The following is a 21940-nucleotide window of genomic DNA, read 5'->3' as shown; positions in this document are numbered from 1 at the left end:
ACAGCCTCGCGTACGTAATTTACGGAAAAAGATTATTGTACGAGATCATTTATATCGGTCTGAATTCACGTTGCAAATTATTATCATTATTATTTTTTGTTTGAATTAGCAAGTAAGTAATGTAACCACAAAACATCATTGTTTCTATTCGTTTGCTTTGTATGGTAATAATGAAGTTATTTGCATGGTAAACTATTTGTCGTTTAATATTATAGTATGACCAGGTAAAATCATCATTTATTTATAAATGCAACATTTGCATGGTAACTATTTGTTAGTCTTTGTATGTTTTTGTATTTGATTCAAATAAGCTATGATGTCTTATAATTCATGCAAAATTATCATTTATTTATAAATACAACATTTGCATTTCATTAAATTTATATCATGTTACGTATATATTATGTTTTTAAATATATTCCACCCGTGTTTAACACGGGTACTATCTCGGTATGCATAATAGATAGATAAACTATGAGAACGTGGAATATGTGATCAACAACCATGCAGAAAGAAGTGGAAACGTGTTTGACCACACCATGGCACGTATCAATACTCCCGTCCTGATAAACGTTCTAGTCCTCAGGACGGTATGCTCGGTCCATAGCGGTCGCCACTCACGTTTTCCATTAGCATTCGGTTGATTTGCGATGTCGCGCAATGGTGGTTGCCATTCTCGTCTTAGCTTCGGAAATGGACAGCTTGTGCTACCCAAAGCTCATATACCCAAGCACATATTGAAAAGTGGAATATGATCTTTTGTTGAATGTGTCTTTCCCGCATAAGTGACTTGCCACGATGGTCGCCATTCGACCTTTTCAATGGCATTCGATGCGGTGTCAATGAGATCCCATGACGGTCTCCACTCGCGTCTTTCAATTGTTTCTTCTAACGGGTTTATTGGTTTTTCCACGAATTTCACAGATTGAAACCAGGTATGAGCCGCTGCTGACGGTATTTTTGGTACGGTGGGGTTGTTGTCCATTTTGGAGTCGGGTCTAGGACGGTCACAGTGGCAGATTGCATGGGTTTATGGGAGGTTTGTGAGGCGGATTTTGGTGTGAAAGGAGTGGCTACGGCTGATTTTGGTGGTGGGACTATATTTGGATGACCTGTGCACAGCGTGATGTCGGTGCACACAGTTCCGCTGACAGATTTTGGTTCAATGATGGTTTCAGTTTAGCAAGGGACTTGGCTAATGACAATAAGAGTTTGGTTTGCTCAAAGTAAGCGGCTTGGGCTTCGGCAAAAGCGGTGATGAAGTTATCAAATTTGGAGTACTCCTTCATCACAACCGCTTGTTCGGAGGAGGCATTTGCAAAGGCAGCTATGGTTTGTGCAAGTGGTTGTGGTTCATGGTGGGAAGACATAGTGTTCGAGAATGAAAGCACCATTGATAGAGACCGATTAAAGATTAAAGATCAATCTTCTAATTTAGCCTTTTGTAGTAGGCAAATACTCCCAGGAATTTAGAGAAGAAGTGAACAAGACATTGCTGCCAAGTTTCTATTATTTTCATTACCTTTCAGACGCAATTACATGAACTATGAATATGCATGCATGCGATACAATAACTTGAGAAAACATGAAGCACTAACCAAGCCACCAAATAAAAATATGCATAATAAAGAAATAAATTATGAGAAAGTGGAATATGTGATTTAACACCCATGCAGAAGAAAGTGGAAACGTGTTTGACCACACCATCTCATTGCCCCTTTCTAGTTTTACAGTATTTTGGCATCTTTTAGGTATTATTCTTTAGGATAAATTTAACGATTTAAACAACAATTTTGTATATGCTTTCAATATATAAATAAATAAATAAAGCACTTTTTTTCATATACAACCCATCAACACGCTTTGACCTGTCAAATCAAGTGTCAACCCTTTCAGATAAACATTTTACATGGGTCATGTCATGTGACATGTCCACATTACATGGCCTTAAGCGTATCAAATTTCTTTAATATGAATAAATATAAGAGACACATTTGCATTTTATCCATATCAACCCAACCCAACCCAACCCAACCCAACCCAACCCAACACAACACAACACAACACAACTTATCCCTAGTGTAATGCCAAAATCAATACGAGTGCCACAAACCACTAAAATCGGCTTAAAAAGCGTTAACCGTTAATTTGATGACGATCAAAGTACCGTTCCACTTTTACTACATACTATATAATCCCTTTCATAAGCTTACAGTATTTATAAAGATTATATTAATATACATATTACCTACCCATCTAGAACAAAACCAACCTTCTTTTACCTCACAAAATGTTCTGTTCTAGAAACCATCTTCATTAACTTGAGACCAATCCTGAACATAAAACAACACTTCACAATAATCCTAAACATCTAACACGTGTATATAGGCCTGTAAACACATGTCTTGTTCATTCATTTATGTTTATGTCCGTTTATTCATGTTCGTTTACATATCAATAGAAATAATTAAATATTATCTGGATGAGTCATTTACTTAATGGTTTTATATTTGTTCGTCTGCTTTCATTTACACTTGTTCATATATGTTCTTTTTATCTTTGTTTAGTTATGTTCATTTATGTTCTTTTATCTTTGTTTAGTTACGTTCATTTCTGTTTGTGAACTAACTGTTCGTCTAGATTTTAAACAAGCAAACAAAGATAACCGAACACAAAAGCTAAATGAACGAGTACGATGATGATGATGAAAAGCTAAACAAAGATGATGATGAAAAGCTAAATGAACGAACATGTTCGCGTTTGTTTGGTTCATTTACAGGTCTACGCGTATATTTTGTGAATACATGTGTATACAAATAGTGAATTACCTGGGAATTCTGCAACATCAAGCTCCCAAAACCCTCTCAACCGACCATCTTGTTCATCCGTTAAGCAAACAGCTGGGACCCGGTACAAAAACCTGTCTGACTCAGCAATTGTAACCTCCACAACCCTATCACTACCTTTAAAAACTGATTTGTAACCACACACATGTGTGAGGAACAAAACCTTTACAACATCTCCATTGTTTTCAATCACTTCAACAATGTCACAATCACCACCATCATCGACCGCATCAGCATCGTTCTGCTTACATAAAACCCAGATCTCGTTTTTCGTTGGATATATATTGAATCTGGTCTTACCATTAATTTCCGCTTTCACAGGATACAAGAACGAATCTTGATGGAGTATTTTTCTTCCATCAGTAGAAGCTGCTTTATATATGCCACATGCATAAGGTCTGACTGGATCACTGCACAATTCTAGTAGGTCTACGTGTAATCTAAGCGGGTCTGATTCGATCTTTTTAATCTGCGCATAACATTTAAGATTTGTATTCTCACTTCTACCAAGGGCCCATATCTGGCCCAATTTAAACACCAAATTCTGTTTATCCAAACTAAAATCATGAATAACCAACTTCGACTCTTTATCATCATCTTGACCGTCGTCACCTCTTGCTGATGTGGCAGTATCACTCGTGCTTTCAAATTGGTTCAGGTCATCAGGTATAGAAGCAGTATCAAGTTCAAAAGATCCAACAGGTACATTTGCTCTTTCGTTACCGGTCAACTTTAGCGATGGGATATTGTGTGAAAACCTAAACAGATCACTAGGGGGGATCCGACACTCATCAACTTCTGCTTTCTGAAACAAACTCACAAATCCTTTCACTTTCACCATACAACCAACAACACCATTATACTCATCGAAATCCGACAAAATCTCAACGATCTCGAAATTATATTTCATCTGCCTTTTAGAGTCACAAACCCATTTAATAATATCCCAGTCCTTAAAAAGAGCCCAAATTTCACCTTTTCTAGGATAAACAACAAAAGAGAATCGTTTCCTACCTTTTTCAACCGCCATTTGATGGGAAAACATGAGACGGTCATTAGTTTCCTCTGTCGCCCCGCGTTTAAATCTACCACAAGCAACGGGTAAACCTTCTTCTGCCCAGTCTTGTTCTAGAGCATTCTCGGGATCGGCTTCTAACCAGGTGATGCGTAACCTGAACCCAGACGAATAAACTTTTCTGACCTGAGCATAGAATCTTGGCATGCTGTCAATTGTATCATAAACTGCCCAGATTTGATCAGCTGCAAAACAATCTTCTTCTTTATCTTTATCAAAGTTGCTGAATTCTAAATCCGGAACATCAACATACACGGGTGGTTTTGAGTCATCTTCAAACTCTGAATCATCATCTTCTTGTTCTTCCTTCAAATCTGCATCCGTTGGAGCTTCCTTTTGTTCCTTGTGTTTATCTTTGGATCGCTTTTTTGGGCTGCAATCCGCTACCACCTCGCCACCACTAGAAACACGCAACCTTTTGCGAGATCGTTTAGAACACTCTTCTTTTCCACCCTTGGTTTCCGCATCACCATTTTCTTCAGTTTTTGCATATTGAGGGGGCTGATTTGCAGAACGAGAAAATGACGGTTCTGCCCTTTGTGGATCAACTTTAGCTCTTTCCTGTTGAAAAGACGTATTCATCCCTGGGTTCACATTTTGCATGCCAGCATGTGCCAAGTGAGCTGGCTTCCAGGCAGCAATATCAATAGCAGTAAAGACTTTTGAGCAATTCGAGCACCTGATGCTTTTGTTTACCAAATCTCTGCAACACTGGTTCTTTTTCTCACAGAAAACACAAATCGTCCAGAACGACGGCCGCGCGTTTTGAGCCCCAAACTGAGGATTTTGTGGCTTTAAAACAGCAGCCTCTCTATACTTGTAATCATATAAACTCCTTTTACCATTATCAGAGAGTATCATATGTGCCTCACCAATGAGTTTAAAAGCCGATTCTGCACCCGGAAATTTGTTTTTGTCAGGGTGTAGAACAAGGGCAAGTTTTCTGTACTGTTTCTTGATTGTGGCCACGTCAGCTAAGCTTTCAGCTTGAAGGATCCCGTATAAGTCCTTTGTGGCGTCATTTATCTTTGTTTTAGCTGCACAATGGACGTCACAAACAGCTAGCATATGGGAAACGTTGTCGAGTTCTGGAAATAGTTTTTGGGCCTTGAGAGCGAACTTCCTAGCGGCTTCAAAATCATTGTTTATCATCTTGTTTTCGGCAATGTTCTTGGCCCGTAAAGCCTCATCTTTGTTACACTCCATTGCTAGATGATTCAAGGGTAGTAGTATCCTCTCAAGCAGTTGACTTTATAATTTTCAATCTACATCATAATAATTAATACTCATGGGTTAAAGAAACAGCATATCATGGTTACTCTAGAATCATTACAACACGGACATGTAACTATAAACGAACACAATCGGAAAATATTATGTTCTATAGTTTTTTTTGTTTTTTTTTTTCAATTTACATTTAAACCCAAAAACCGAACAACCCACCGAAAGTTAAAGGGTATGGTTATCGGGTATGGGGAAAAAGGGAAAGAAGGCGAAGCGTAAAATGAAGGATTGGAATAGAAATCAAGAGGCGATATATGTTTGTGAAACCTAAATCGAGTGCAATGCAACATCAGCCGTAAAATGAAATGAAAGTAATTAGGAAACAAGTGAATCGATGAACATGCAAACACAAAACCCCCAACCCAAACAAACATCTAACATCTTTTTAATTTAAAAAAAAAAAAAAACAAACTGCAAAATCATTGATTTCAGTTACAACTTACTAAAACTGCAGTCGGTGACGAAGAAGCATTGTAGTCAGACAGACAGCGGGAAGAAGAAGAAGAAGACAATAATAATCAGGTGTATTTTATTTGTTACTTATTTTCCTCCGATTTGTGCAGTTGTTTGGGATTCCTTATTTTCCTTCGTTATTATAACTTTTCATTAGTCTAATAATAATAATAATAATAATAATAATAATAATTTACAAAAGTGTACCTTGTTAATAAGTTTATAATTTATTAAATTATTTCTCTCATAATATAAGTAATCTTAAACACTTTACTACTTTTTAAAAGATTTATAAGTTATAAGTTGGTAAAAATAAGCAATCTCAAACACCCCCTAAACAAACACAATTTCCTTCATTATTTGTCGTAGGTGGTGTATACGTTTCAAAAGGCGTCACACGATACATCCTCTCTAGTTCTAGTAATCAAAAATCTCATTTTAATTTGACAAAAATAGCAAAATACGTTGTTCTTTTTATGAATAATTGTTTTTTCAATGAACAACCTTTAGCAAAATAAATGGCAGAAAACATACTTCATGTTTCAAATCTCTTTCACGTTAAGTCCTTTGGGCATAACCTAGTTAAATTTTTCCGTTAAATCTTATCATGTGTGTGGCATTCCTCATTTTACGATTCGATTCGTTTTTGCCTTCGTATTGTAGACCGACCCGATTTGTATCCCGAACCCTTCGATATTATTAAAATGATAGATTTTGTGTTTTCATAATCATCTCACGCTTGTCGGATCGCGAAAACACCTTTTACAGCTCTTAAAATGCTCCTATAACGCTCCAAACGCCTCAAAACGAACTGCATGGGCCAAATCTGCCAACAACCAAACCTGCTGACCAACCGAACCCCCCCCCCCCTAGCACGCCGTGTCGCATGGCCAAGGAGGCTATGCTGGTCGCGTGGCGCCTCGAGTGTTCTGTAGCAAATTGTGACGATTTTTGTTGTTTCATTGCATTGTTTAACCAATCAACAACACATGCAAGTTTGTAAATAAAGCATAAAAATAAGCCTTGACCATTACCCTGTATAAACAAGCTCATCTCCTTCATTACAACTTGCTCATTCACTTCTTTCTCCCTCAAACAAAGATCATAACTTCATCTCTTCAAGGTTCTTACTAGTTGACGTGTGTGAATATATATATGGAAATTTAAGTAAAAGTTCCACACAAATCGGGTTTTAAAATAGGTTTTCACCTACAACTAAACCACACACGAAAGGCAAGTGTACCTATCGTTTGTAATAAAGTGTCGGTAAGAACCGAGTATCAATCCATGGACACGACAAATTTCTAGTACTAAATCTTTGTAAATGACCAACCGAACAAGTAAATCTTAAGTTGAATTTTAATTAACTAAATTTGCATACAATGAAAATAAGCAAGTAAAAACACAAGAATATAATCAATCCAACAAACTACCTAGACATAAATCCACTCTACTAATATGATAAAATAGCAATAATATGGTAAAACATCATGAATCTAAACATAAATACTAGATTACAATAAAGCAACCTAATACTAGCAAATAATCATCATGATGGGTTTTCAATCAAGAGATAAACATAGACTAACTTGTTTGTCAAAACAACAAAGTCTCATAATCAAAGGAAAGCTAGCATGAACAACATTCTAACCACCTAAGATTACACTAAAGTAGCCAAATTCATGAAATTAATATAAACTTATGAAACTTTAACTAGCAAGTCATCACCAAGTAAAGAATCATAACAACACTCATCAATTTTCCAATATTAAGTGTAGGGTTTCATACTCATCAATAATTATACAACCAAGTTAATTTTTACTAGTCATTCCTAACTTAGTAATGTAAACAAAGATTTCATGAACATTAAAAGTTTAGAAACAAACATCTAGAACATAGTTTTCCAATATGAATGCCTAAACATTTGCAAAACTAACAAGGTTATGTAACATAACAAGCATGAACACCATCAATATCAACATATAAATTCAACCATATTCTTGAAAGAAAACCACTTTACCAAAATCATGCATAGATAATATATCACATTAATAAGAGTTTCAACATTGTCTAGATAGTAAAAATAATTAGCCCATAAGGCTTAATACAACTACAATCAAACTAGAAATAAGCTTACAAAACATGTTCAAGAACAAAGGAATGAAAACTAAGATCAAGCAAGGATTGAAGAATGGAATGATGGATCTTGAGGATGGTGGAAGCCTTCAAACTCTCAAGGAACACATAAACTAATTTTCAAGGGTTGAGAGAGAATCACCAAGGCTCCACACACCAAAATGAAGTGAAAATAAGTGTTTATAAACTTCTGGACAAAGTGCACGGTCATGCACAAAAAATGCATGGTCGTGCACTATTTTGGGTAAGTCAAACTTTCACTTTCGGCGGCTCAGAGTTGCAGGTTCCAAAAAAGTGCACGGTCATGCACAAAAAGTGCATGGTCGTGCATTTCCGGCACTAGCTAGTGCACTTTCAAAATTAATGTGTCTTGTCCTCGGCATCGGATAGTGCACAGGCTCGTGCCCTCGGAAGTGCATGATGGTGCAGTTTCACTTTTGGCACGATAGTATATGTGCACGGGTTCCAATAAAGTGGCACCGTCATGCACATAAGGCGCATGATGGTGCCGTTTCAGAGCATGGTCATGCACTTTCTTAGCATGGTCATGCACTTTGGCACGATATCAGATGTGCACGGGTTTCGATAAAGGTGCACCATCATACCCATAAAGTGCATGATGGTGCAGTTGCTCAGCATGGCCGTACACTTCCTTAGCATGGTCATGCACCTGCTCTCTGCATGGTCATGCACTTTCTAAGCATGGTCATGTACTTTTGGCAGATTCTTGGTTCCGAAAAACGCCATCTTTTCATCGTTTCTTCGTCGGGTGGGCGCCCGGACCTGCAAATTCATAAATAACTCAAATAAGTACCGAATACAACGAATTTGCATGGAATTTTACCAAAATAAGAGGATAATTTGATACTAAAAGATGTACACTTTGTGTTACATCACTAGTTTAACTATTTGAAGTCAAACAAGAACCATTCTTTAATTTTAATTTGTTGAATAGTAATTAAAAATTGTTATTACAACATATATATATATATATATACCTCTTGTTTCCTTCGGCTTTCACTCCTCCGGTCATGGTCGGTTGAGGTGAAATGCTTATAAGGCTAAACACTTTAATTTATGCTTTAATTTTGTTTAACCTTGTTAATATTGTTTAGTTCTTAATTATTTTAGTTTCCAAATCATTTTAATAGTTGTGGTCACCATTTTCGGTTTCATCCCGAGTCAAGAACCGAACCAAAACCGAACTTTTGTTTAAATACTTTATTTTTAACATGTTGTATGTGAGACTTGAGTATTATCATTTCTAAGTTTATTCTAATGAGTTTCATGGTAGTGGGTATGTGGTAACCATCCTCGGTCTTATTCCGAGTCAAGGACTGAACCAAGACCGAACTCTCGTTTAAATGCTTTAAATATTTAAAATGATTTAACAATATGTTACATGTAAGATTTGTGTATTATAATTTCTAAAGTTACTTGATGAGTTCCATGGTATTGGGTATGTGGCAACCATCCTAGGTTTCGTTCCGAGTCAAGTACCGAACTGAAACCGAACTCTCGTTTAACTCGTTATTTAATTGTTTTAAAACAAGTTGTATGAAAGATTTAAGTGTTTAAGTTATTTTATTTACACTTTTGTATTTGTTACTTTAATATGGATTTGTTGGACCCAAACTTGGTCACATATAAATTCTTGGACCAACTAAACCAAACAAACCGAACTAAACCGGGTTCACTCGCTTGAAGCACACTAGTTGTATTTCGGGCCACCGAATCTCACATTTTCTTTGAGATCTTTTACAAACTAATTATAAATGTTTTCTTAAAGTACTTGGTATGTCGGATCAAACTTGATCTTATAACAAGCTTGGACTGATAAAACCGAACACTCGCTTAACGATGATGTTTAGAGTTTCTCATTTAATAGAACTTCTAACATTAGTTAAGTCTTTGTTTTAAAATTTTATCTCATGATATTTATCACTTGGAATGTCGGGTTCGTACTTGACTATTTATCAAGACCCGAACCGACTAACCGAACACTCGTTAAAATCCCGTTTTGGTATATCTAACAAGGGGTCCTGCACTATTGCATTAAACCAATCCCCACATATTTACTTAACAAAGGTTAAGTAAAAATAATGAGTGGAATACCGAAACCCGATTTCGAGCAAACTTACTTTTCAAAACCGTTACTGCAAGTTCTTAAATATTTACGTTTTAACCATCAAACTTTGATTAATTATTTAACTTGTCATTTTATTTTACTTTAAAGTCTTTCAAGACCATCTTCTAAATCGAAACCCTTTTAACCTAGACCTCACTCGTTGAACTTATTATCTCGGTTTGTCTCAAACAACCCTTCAAGTTATTTATTTTAAGTGAGTACTTTTTCATCCCCCGTTTTCATCTTTACGTTTTGGGGGTGGCATTGCATACTTATTCAAACAAAAGTGATTCATACATTGTGTCTCAAACCACAAAGCTCTATAGTATATGTTCACTTAAATAAATGCTCGATTTGGTGTTATACGCTCTATATGATTACTTGCTAACGTATTTATCGTTTTCGGTTGGTTTGCCTCAATAAGTATGATCATACGTTACCCTAACTATTTTAGCTTAAGTGCTAACAGAATAGGGCCTCATTTTTCGAGTATATTTGGTTGTTACCATATAGAAAGGTGTATCATTTCTCTGAGTACGATTGGTTGTTACGATTCGAAAAGAGCCACATCAATTTATTTTCAAGTTGTTTATCCAAGTTGTATGCTGTTATTTATTGTTGCATATACGAGTTTGTGGATTTCATTCTATATTTATTATACTCAAAATCTATGAAAATTGATCACCAACATTCGTGTTGACAAAGTTTATTTTATGCAATGTTACATGTTTGATAATTGATTGAACAGAATTGAGGAACGTAGCGTGTTTTGAGACCACTAAGTAATTAGTCGAATAAACAATATATGTTTGTTTACTTGTATTCAATTTGTTTTGTACGAATAAAATGTGTTGTTTATTGATTTATGAAATTAATAAGTTGATTAAATATTGTCACTTAATAGTGTCATAGTGTTCTTGAGAAATCCGTTGCACCCCGGCATGTTCCGCCGCATTTGTTCGGGGTGTGACAGATTGGTATCAGAGCCATGACTATAGGATAAGTGGTTAGACGTAACGACCTAATCTAGTTTATGCTTTAGGGTCCTTATACGTGTTTACCCTACTCGATTGTTCATTACACTTATTTATTTATATACTTATTTGTTTCATCAAATCGTAAATATACACCTACACACACTCTCATAATAATCTAAGGTATCTTTACCTTACCGCAAAAACATTAGATTTTTATTGTGTTTTATGGATCACGAGCTTAACTTGGATCCCGTTGTTTCGAATCTCCTTAAAGATTGTCTCATATGAGACAACCACTTTAAATTGTCGAATGCAAGCGTTCCGGTTCCCTCCTTATATTTTGATGTTAAGACATGAAAGCCACAGTGATACGTGGACTAGTGTTTTTAACATCTCGTTGTATCTAAATTTTATTGGTTGTTATTATCGTTATTTGAGTCGCAAACATGAAAGACACGGTGATACGTGCACATGTTCGACTCCACATTTTATCTTATTTTTATTTAATATTTATCGTCGGGACGTCAAGTCATGGTGGTTCATGCACGATTTTTCCGCCTTTAAATCTTAAGACATTATTTACAAATTTCAAAGATTTAAACAATTTTTCCTTTTATTTTGTCATACTAATTCTCGTAACCTGTTCTCACTCATAAATTTTTATTTTTCATTGTGAATAATTCTTTTATATCTTGATTTCACATGATAAAGTTTCTACACAAATTTTCTCGATTTGATTTCACACCACGATTTTTATTACAAAAATTTCATTTATTGTGATCTCTTCGATGTAAGTTAAAATATTTTGAACTAATCATAATGATTTTTAATATGTTATCTTTGTTCATTAAGACTTTTTATAAACAAAATTTTTATCATATGGATTTCATCATGTTAAAGGTTTTATGATAAATTTTACCTTGATTTTTCAAGTAAATTCCCATTGAATAAATTTAAAATTGCCTTTAAAGTCCTCATACAAGATTTCATAAGATTTTATTTTTTTTATAACAATCTCGTTTATTTTGAACAATCATTTCATAATATTGATTATTTAAATTTCACACGACATTTTAATTACACTATATTATATAATACACATGGTAGAATTTTCTTTACCCAAATTTATTCTCATAACAACTTTCATTATGAAATTTTTGATTTATTATAATTATTCACAAATAAAATTTGCATTATACGATTCAACTCGTTTTAAATTTCTTATGATAGTTTTGTCTTGATTTTTCAAGAAATTTGCAAATTTATAGCTTGTAATTGTCTTGAAATCCTAATGCAAAACCTCATAGAAATTCTATTTTTAAAGACAAAAATCGTTTATTTCAATTTCTCGATCCACAATGTTGGGTCATTTTAACTTACCATGATGTTTTCGTGACACGATATTAAATAACGAACATGGTAAAAAAAATTCATTACGCAAATTTTTATTCCCAAAACAACTTTTATCATTCATATTGATGCCTCATAACAAATTTCGACATTCAATTCACTTATTTTAATTTCCTCATACGCAAAATTTTATTTTTATCTTTATAAAAAAAATGATTTTGCTTCCTCATGACAATAGACTTTTATTTTACAATAAACTTCAAAATACAAACCTTATTATTTTAATTTCTCATGATATTTTCCGCTACTTAATTTTAAGTATTTCAAGAACGAGTTACATTACTATATTATTCAGATTCACGTTATTGCCATTTATACTATAAATTCTCATTAATACAACAAAATCAGATGAGTGACATAGGTTGTCTTTGAAACTCATGCACTCCATTGTTTTGTTGGGTTTTATACAAGGTTATCAAAGTTTCAAGTTAACCATTTTAACATGAAAACGCAACGGAAGCTTAGATTTTAAAACTTGTTAATGAACATACCATTATGTTAAAACTAAAACCCGAAGCCAAGGATCAAAATTACAAGAACAAGATGCTCACAAAATGTAAATTGTACCTTCTTATACCTTATGAGAAGATGTAGGTGGATGAAGAAGATGATGTCTTCAAATGGCAAGGTTGCAAAGGAGAAACCCTCAAGCTTTTGATACCCCAAGCTTTTAAACAACAACACCAACTTGTTGCTAGGATTGGAACACTTGAATCAAGCTCACAAAACACCCCTTTTCTTTGGCCAAAGTGGCCGTGAGTTTTGGAGAGGAAGAGAGAGTTTTTTTTGCTTGTTTCAACACTTGAAATTCAAAATGGAAGATACACAAATGCATGTCTTGTGAATGGAGGATGATAAAGTGGTCAACAAAGCTTTTGATTGGACCAAAACCTCCACCCACATGGGGTGGCCGGTTTTATTATTTATTTATTTTTTTTTTTTTTGTGTTTTGATTTAACCATTTAAAACATCTCCATTTATTTTATAAAACTCATTTTTATAAAATGTACATACATTTATATAATTATTTAACCAATTAAATAATTAATTTATATATAAACAAATTATCCAGATAATTTATTTAAATCCTCAAGTGTGTTTGTTTAGAAAACCAATTTTTCTAAACATGTAGTGTTCGGTATTCGTTTAAATGATCAAATCATTAAAAGAATACATTTGGTGTTGTCTAGCTTGTTATTGGGTATGACCCGACTTGGATCAAACACAGTTAGCCACATTAGTATAAGTATGTGTCTCGGGCATACGTAATTCCAACAATCTCCCACTTGCACGAGATACATAGAAAATTAATGCAAGTGGTAAATACCGCCTAACAACAGTTCACCACCCCTAACGTGTTTGACGAAGTGCCATTCAATAACATCATCCCTTCAAGTTCCTTACTTGATATGATTTAGGTGAATCTATCATTATATCCCTTTGTTACTAGATGTCATGTTGGATCTAAGAGACATAGGCGATCATTCTCTTTACAATTCAACTTTATCAGGCCTTAGACATCTAAACTCTCAACACATAAGAGGAACAAAATCCATCTTGACTGTATACGCCTCTCACTATCACTTTCATACTCCACCTGAGCTCATCCTTATGTACCATCTTTTACGAATAGCGAAGGGGAGAGTCAAAGTGTAATACTCGGTGAAAATCAAGACCCAATATACATCTCAGGTCTAAGGATAATATGAAATTCTCCTTTACTCAAGATTACTAATGATCAAGTCAATCGACTCCATGTAGTAATATTGAGAGCGGGTCAGTCCAATATTTGTATCCCACAAATATCTATGAACTTTGGCAGCAAACCTATGCTCCATATTCATTCCTTATGAATATCCACCAATCCTAGTTCATAATAGTCTTGCTTCATATTTGTTCCCACAAATGTGATCGACTACGGACTTTTAGAATAAGATAACTTATTCATGGATTTAAACATGCAAAATTAGAATTTAACTCAAGATTCCATAATCATATAAAAGAGTTAAATTACAAAAGTCTTTTAAACGTAAATACAAAATAGATCAAATCCAATTACTAGAATATCGAAGTCCTAAGCCACTCGCATGACGCTCATGTTTCGGTCTTTCTAGGAGCTTCGTGAATGGATCCGCAAGATTTTGATCAGTTCCAACTTTGCGAATACATATCTTTCCTTTTTCAACTTCATCCCTTATGTAGTTGAATCTCCGCTCTATGTGCCTTGTCTTTTGGTGCGAACGAGGTTCCTTGATTTGTGCAATCGCACCCTCGTTGTCACAAAAGATTTCTAGGGGGTCTTGAATGGTAGAGACCACCCCTAGATCAGTAATGAATTTCTTCAACCATGCAGCTTCCTGAGCTGCCAATGAAGCGGCGATGTATTCTGATTCTGTAGTGGACAATGCTACCACTTCCTGTTTTGAGCTCTTCCAAGAGACAGCTCCTCCATTAAGAGTGAACACATACCCAGATTGTGATCGAGAATCATCTCGATCAGTTTGGAAGCTCGCATCCGTGTAACCTTTTATAGCGAGTTCCTCCTCACCAGATCCATATATCAGAAACATATCCTTAGTTCTCCTAAGGTATTTCAATATGCTCTTAACAGCCATCCAATGACTGTTTCCTGGATTCTGTTGGTATCTGCTTGTCATGCTCAAAGCGCATGACACATCCGGTCTAGTACATATCATCGCATACATGATGGATCCTATAGCAGAAGCATATGGGATTTGTTTCATCATCTCTTGCTCACCCTTTGAGCTTGGACATTGAGCTGAACTCAATATGGTCCCTCTTTGAATAGGTACAAAACCTTTCTTGGAGTTTTCCATCTTGAACCTTTTCAAGATCTTATCAATGTATGTACTTTGGTTCAAACCTATCAAGCGCCTTGACCTATCCCTATAGATCTTTATTCCCAAAATATAGGCAGCTTCACCAAGATCCTTGATGGAAAATCTACTTCCAAGCCAAGCCTTAACGCTTTCCATGGTTGGAATGTCATTTCCAAATAGTAGAATGTCATCGACATACAATACTAAGAAGGTAATTATACTCCCACTAGCCTTTTTATACACACAAGCCTCATCAGCGTTCTTGATGAATCCAAAATTTTTGATTTCTTCATCAAAACGATGATTCCAAGTTCTAGATGCTTGTTTCAATCCATAGATTGATTTCTTTAACTTGCATACTTTATTAGGATGTTTCGGATCGACAAAACCTTCAGGCTGAACCATATAGACATCTTCCTCAAGATATCCATTTAGGAAAGCGGTCTTGACATCCATTTGCCAGATTTCATAATCATAATGTGCAGCTATGGCAAATAATATCCTAATAGACTTTAGCATTGCCACAGGCGAAAAAGTTTCATCATAATCAACCCCTTGAGTTTGAGTGAAACCTTTAGCTGCAAGTCTCGCTTTATAAGTATCCAAGTTTCCATGCATATCAGTTTTTCTTTTGAAAACCCACTTACTTCCAACAGCTTTGGAGTTGAGTGGTGGTTCAACCAATTCCCAAACTTGGTTGTCATACATGGATTGCATCTCAACGTTCATGGCTTCAAGCCATTTGTCACAATCATTCTTGGACATTGCATCACGGTATGTGGTTGGTTCATCCGAATCTACCACGTAGCAACCTTCTACAAAAAATCCATACCTTTCAGGTGGATTGCTAACTCTACCAGATCTGCGAACGTTTTGTGTGTTTTGATCAACCACTTGATCACTTTCAACAACCTCTTGTTGAGTGCTAGTATCAACCAATTGTGTATCATCTTGTGATTCTTGATCCTCATAAAATTTCACTGTTCTACTATTAGTTCCTTCCTCAAGGAACTTAGTTTCCAAGAACTTACCCTTTCGAGCAATAATAACATTTTGCTCACTAGGGTCGTAAAAGTAATATCCTATATCATCTTTAGGATAACCTATAAAGATACATTTAGTGGATCGGACTTCTAATTTGTTTGGGGTGTATTGCTTTACATAAGCTTCACAACCCCAAACTTTTAAGAATGATAGCGATGGAGCCTTTCCATGCCATATTTCAAAAGGTGTCTTCTCCACTTTCTTGGTTGGAGCCATATTCAATATGCGAACAGCGGAAAGTAAAGCATAGCCCCAAAATGATAGAGGTAAAGTGCTTCTAGCCATCATCGATCGAACCATATCTAATAGGGTACGATTTCTCCTTTCAGACACACCATTATGTTGTGGTGTTCCAGGTGGAGTAAGTTGTGAAATAATTCCACAACTCTTAAGATGATCTTGAAAAACACCACTTAGGTATTCACCTCCTCTATCACTACGAAGTACTTTGATTGTGGTCTTGAGTTGTCTTTCTACTTCAGTTTTGAAGTCTTTGAACATTTCAAAAGCTTCATCTTTGTGTTTCATCAAGTACACATAACCATATCGACTATAATCGTCAATAAAGGTAATGAAGTATCTTTCACCATTCCTAGTCATTGGTCTAAAAGGACCACATACATCCGAATGTATGATACCCAATAATTCTTTTGACCTTTCAAAAGTTTTATTAAAGGGTTGCTTTGTCATTTTGCCTTGTAAACAAGATTCACATACATCAAATGAATCATACTCATTTGTTTCTAGAATACCACTCTTGCGAAGAGTTTGCATGCGATTCTTGCTTATATGTCCAAGGCGACAATGCCAAAGATAGGAATCACCCAAGTCCTTCTTGAGTTTCTTGGTGTTGACATTGTACATTGAACTACTATGTGACGTACCAATTTGATCTATTTCATATATACCATTTATGGGTATAGCTTTAAAATAAAATATGCCATTCATCAAAACATGAATATCATAATCAATAAATTTAAGATCAAAGCCACATTGTTTTAAAAGGGACACGGAAATAATGTTTCTTCTTAACTTAGGAGCATACAAAACATTCTTCAAAATTACTTCCAAACCACTTGGAAGCTTTAACAAGTAGTCTCCTTGGGCTTGGACTTCAACTCTTGCTCCATTGCCCATAAAGAGACTAATGTCCCCTTTGTTGAGTTGTTTACTTCTTTTGAACCCCTGCAACAAATTGCAAATGTGAGTTCCACATCCGGTATCAAGTACCCATGTATTTGAAGAAATAACATTTAGTTCAATATGTATAGTAAAGATAATACCTGAGGTATGCCCCGCATCCCTCTTATCTTTTAACGCATTGAGATAGGTCGGACAATTCCTTTTCCAATGACCTATCTCTCCACACTCAAAGCATGGATCTTGCGCCGCAACCTTTTGCTTCTTTTCCTTCGGTTTGGTGGGCGTGATGGCTTTCCTCTTTCCCTTTCCTTGGACGTGGCCCTTGCCCTTAGCAACACTTGCTTTGGGGTTGGAGTTATGTCCCCTTTTTCCTTCATTGATTGTTAGAACGGGTAAAACCCTTTTACCCATTCCCGCTTCGGCCGTTCTTAGCATTGCGTGAAGCTCACCAATGCTTTTGTCCCACCCATTCATGTTATAATTCATGACAAAGGTTTCAAACCTTTTGGTCAAAGAGTTGAGGATCAAATCCGTAGCCAACTCATTAGACACGGGACAATTCAACCTACGAAGCTTTTCGATGTAGCTTTTCATCTTTAGGACATAAGATGAGACGCTTTGGGTTTCCTCCATACGACATGCATGAAACGCTCGAACCGTTTCGAAACGTTCCGCTCTAGCTTGTTGAAGGAACATTTCCTTCAATTGAGTTATCATGTCGTATGCCCCATGATGCTCGAAATCCTTTTGGATTTCGGGAATCATAGTCCCCAACATGAGGCAAGAGGCTTGCACCGAATCTTTGGTGTACTTGACCCAATTGTTATACGCCTCCTCATCTTCCACGTTAGGCTCATCGGGAATGGGATCGTCTAAGACATATGATATCTCTTCTTGCTTGAGAACTATTCTCAAGTTGCGATACCAATCCATAAAGTTATTATGGTTTAGACGATCCTTTTCAAGGATGGTTCTTAAGGATAGGTTACGGGTGTTATGGGTAGAGGTGTTTGCATTGTTAGCGGCCATCTACAAAATTTAACAAAGTTCTATTTAGTATTATAATCAATTTAATTATTAATACCCTTTTATTCCAGATTTTAAAATAATAATTAAATTCTAGAATCCAACGATAAATCAAATTTCGGTTAGGTGACCTTTATCCCGTTATTTGATTTAACAAGGTAGTCAACCTTGACAATTGCAACCCTTTGCAACTTCTAGAGGTATGGGACCATTCGAAATCCTTATTTCGTGTTGGCATGTTTATCCCATCAACACCATTGGATCTCATGCTTAGGTGACCTTTATCACATGGTTTCCAATTCAAGTCGTCCTACTTGTATAAACATGTAAGATTAACATACAAGTGGTTAGGTGACCTTTATCCCACAAATATGTTAATATTACCCTAAGTATATTAGTTTGCTCAAAATGGTTAGGTGACCTTTATCCCATTTAAAGTTCCCTAATACGTTAAGTGTCATACAAAAGGATGGTGTTAGACTTGTTTCTTTGGTAATTATGAAAAAAGGGATTTTAAATTTTTCAAATATTCTAGTTGAAAAACATTATGCCATATCCTAACATGCATTTAGAAATATGGCGATTTTGAAAACCAATTTTCAAGGTTCTAGTTATAATAAAACCAATTTTATTATAAGTGAGTGATCGCTTAGTTTTAATAAACCCATTTAATTAAACTAATTGACGCGATATTACCAAATATATATTAGAACCCGTTTTATGCTTGTTGTCGTTCCTATGTGACGGTTGGGTATCCTAATATCTATCAACCACACATTACATAAAGTAAAACAAACAACCAAGCATACACATGCAAAATATAGTCATAACCGAAAACCGCTAAATTTGACCATACTTGTTAGCCGAAACAAGTATAGGTCATAAGTCACACCTAAGGGACAAAACATGACACAAGGATGGAATGTTGACTCCCACTTGACCTTGCATCCAAATGCTTCAAGTATCCTCTCCAAGTTGTTGTGTTCTTGTTGGGCTTGTTAATGGGCTCCAAACTTCCAAAAGTCTTCTTGGGCCCAAGAGTGAAATTTATGGGCCTAATGGGCTTGAATCCCATGATGGGCCGGTGAGGCCCAACAAGCCCAAAATTTCGGTCCAAGGCCCAAATCCACCAATTCTTGCATCTTCAATTTTTACAAAATGTATCCTAATACATATTTTTCTAAAAAAAGAAAAATGCAACTAATCTATTTATTACATACCAATTTATGAATAAATAAATTACACAAGCCTAAGATTATGAATTATTACAACCATATTGAATAATAAACATAATCAACATACACAAACAACAATCAACACATCCAAGGTCTAGGTTTCGGTTATGACACAATCAAACATACCAAATGTTCTAAGCATGCAACCTAAGCAACCAATGCCCAAATACCCCCAAAACAAAATCGGCCCCCCCCCCCCAAGAGGCTACGGCCAAATTTTTTTTTTATTTTTTTTATATATTCAACATCCAAATGTTAATAATGGTTTCCTAAGATCTTTCCATGCATGTCAAGATCTTACAAAACCATGAGGGGTAAAATCCACCAAATTTTCGGACTTCCCTTTTCACCCATGAAAATCCGAAATTTATGAATATGTAAGGAGCATAAGTCCTTGTAACCGGCTCTTGATGCCATTGTTGGGTTTTATACAAGGTTATCAAAGTTTCAAGTTAACCATTTTAACATGAAAACGCAACGGAAGCTTAGATTTTAAAACTTGTTAATGAACATACCATTATGTTAAAACTAAAACCCGAAGCCAAGGATCAAAATTACAAGAACAAGATGCTCACAAAATGTAAATTGTACCTTCTTATACCTTATGAGAAGATGTAGGTGGATGAAGAAGATGATGTCTTCAAATGGCAAGGTTGCAAAGGAGAAACCCTCAAGCTTTTGATACCCCAAGCTTTTAAACAACAACACCAACTTGTTGCTAGGATTGGAACACTTGAATCAAGCTCACAAAACACCCCTTTTCTTTGGCCAAAGTGGCCGTGAGTTTTGGAGAGGAAGAGAGAGTTTTTTTTGCTTGTTTCAACACTTGAAATTCAAAATGGAAGATACACAAATGCATGTCTTGTGAATGGAGGATGATAAAGTGGTCAACAAAGCTTTTGATTGGACCAAAACCTCCACCCACATGGGGTGGCCGGTTTTATTATTTATTTATTTATTTTTTTTTGTGTTTTGATTTAACCATTTAAAACATCTCCATTTATTTTATAAAACTCATTTTTATAAAATGTACATACATTTATATAATTATTTAACCAATTAAATAATTAATTTATATATAAACAAATTATCCAGATAATTTATTTAAATCCTCAAGTGTGTTTGTTTAGAAAACCAATTTTTCTAAACATGTAGTGTTCGGTATTCGTTTAAATGATCAAATCATTAAAAGAATACATTTGGTGTTGTCTAGCTTGTTATTGGGTATGACCCGACTTGGATCAAACACAGTTAGCCACATTAGTATAAGTATGTGTCTCGGGCATACGTAATTCCAACATGTTTATCGTATAAGATATAGAAATATAAAAGCCCATACATTTACCAACACCGTTTATTCATACATAAAAAATAATAATAATGAATCGAAATAAGAAAAAGAAAATGAAAAGTCATCATCCAACAAACTCAGTATGAATTCCATCTTTCACACCTATACCCAGAAACATTTTATCTGAAGTTTCTTGCTCTTGTTTCTGGATTTAGAGTGAGTGTTCATGCTTCTTTGTTAGATGGGACTACTAGTCTACAAGGATGATTATTTCTCCCTTCCAATACAGGGATGTGTGCCACAATGTTTGAACCTGTTTCCATCGTGATGGCATCGGAACAATACGTAAATTGAACATCAGCATTCTAGCTTTAGGTGGGTTCTTCTTGGCGCTCGTCTTTTTGGATTAACTCGAGATTTTAGGATCAATTTCGATTTTTCTCCTTAGGAGAACGGAGATTCTTGGAGAGAAAATGAAAGTTACATTTTCATATGTCCACTCTCTTAAGGAATGTTACAATTTAGAGTTAAAGTGTCATTTTCAGGGCCGGCTTTTAGGGTGGGCTGGGTGGTCGACGCCCCCGGCCCGACACCCTGTTAGACCTGATTTTTTTTCAATTATATGTATTTTAATGGAAATTAATGTGTATATTTAATGTTTAAATTCAATTACATAATAACTAGTTTGGCTTAATGGCAAAAGAGTATGACTTCTAATAAAAAGGTTTTGGGTTCTAGTATCATTTGAGACATGTTTAAGCCTATTTTTATTCAAATGTTTTTTATACAACCCAAATCATAACCAAGTACGGCCATTTAAAATTTAAATTGTTTAAAGCCAACAAAATACTTATTTTACCAGAGGCCCTGAAGTGAGGTCGAATACTCACTAAAAAATAAACCGAATACAACTAGTTAGACAGCGGTAAGCGGGTATCGAACACAGGGAGTTTATGGAAAATGCGTTATTAAGTAGCACAGTAATTACTCTATATTAAACTAAGCGTAGAAAATAAATTTAATGATTTGGTTGGTTGATGTGATTAACGAAA

General features: G+C 35.4%; 1 protein-coding gene across 1 annotated transcript; it reads right to left on the bottom strand.

Moving 5' to 3' along the window:
* Positions 1–2140: 2140 nt before the first annotated feature.
* Positions 2141–4308, bottom strand: LOC143617934 (uncharacterized). Its single transcript, XM_077090325.1, has 2 exons — positions 2829–4308; positions 2141–2333 (listed from the first exon to the last, which is right to left on the bottom strand). The coding sequence occupies exons 1-2, from the start codon at positions 4066–4068 to the stop codon at positions 2317–2319; spliced, it is 1257 nt and encodes a 418-aa protein (XP_076946440.1). The 5' UTR covers positions 4069–4308; the 3' UTR covers positions 2141–2316.
* Positions 4309–21940: the final 17632 nt, after the last annotated feature.

Source organism: Bidens hawaiensis, unplaced genomic scaffold (genome assembly GCF_021521415.1).
Source record: "Bidens hawaiensis isolate Kalapana, Puna unplaced genomic scaffold, B.hawaiensis_p1.1 tig00060834_1, whole genome shotgun sequence".
NCBI classification, from domain to species: domain Eukaryota; kingdom Viridiplantae; phylum Streptophyta; class Magnoliopsida; order Asterales; family Asteraceae; genus Bidens; species Bidens hawaiensis.
The sequence above is the reverse complement of the archived record's forward strand: the minus strand, read 5'-3'. Positions and strand labels throughout refer to the sequence as shown.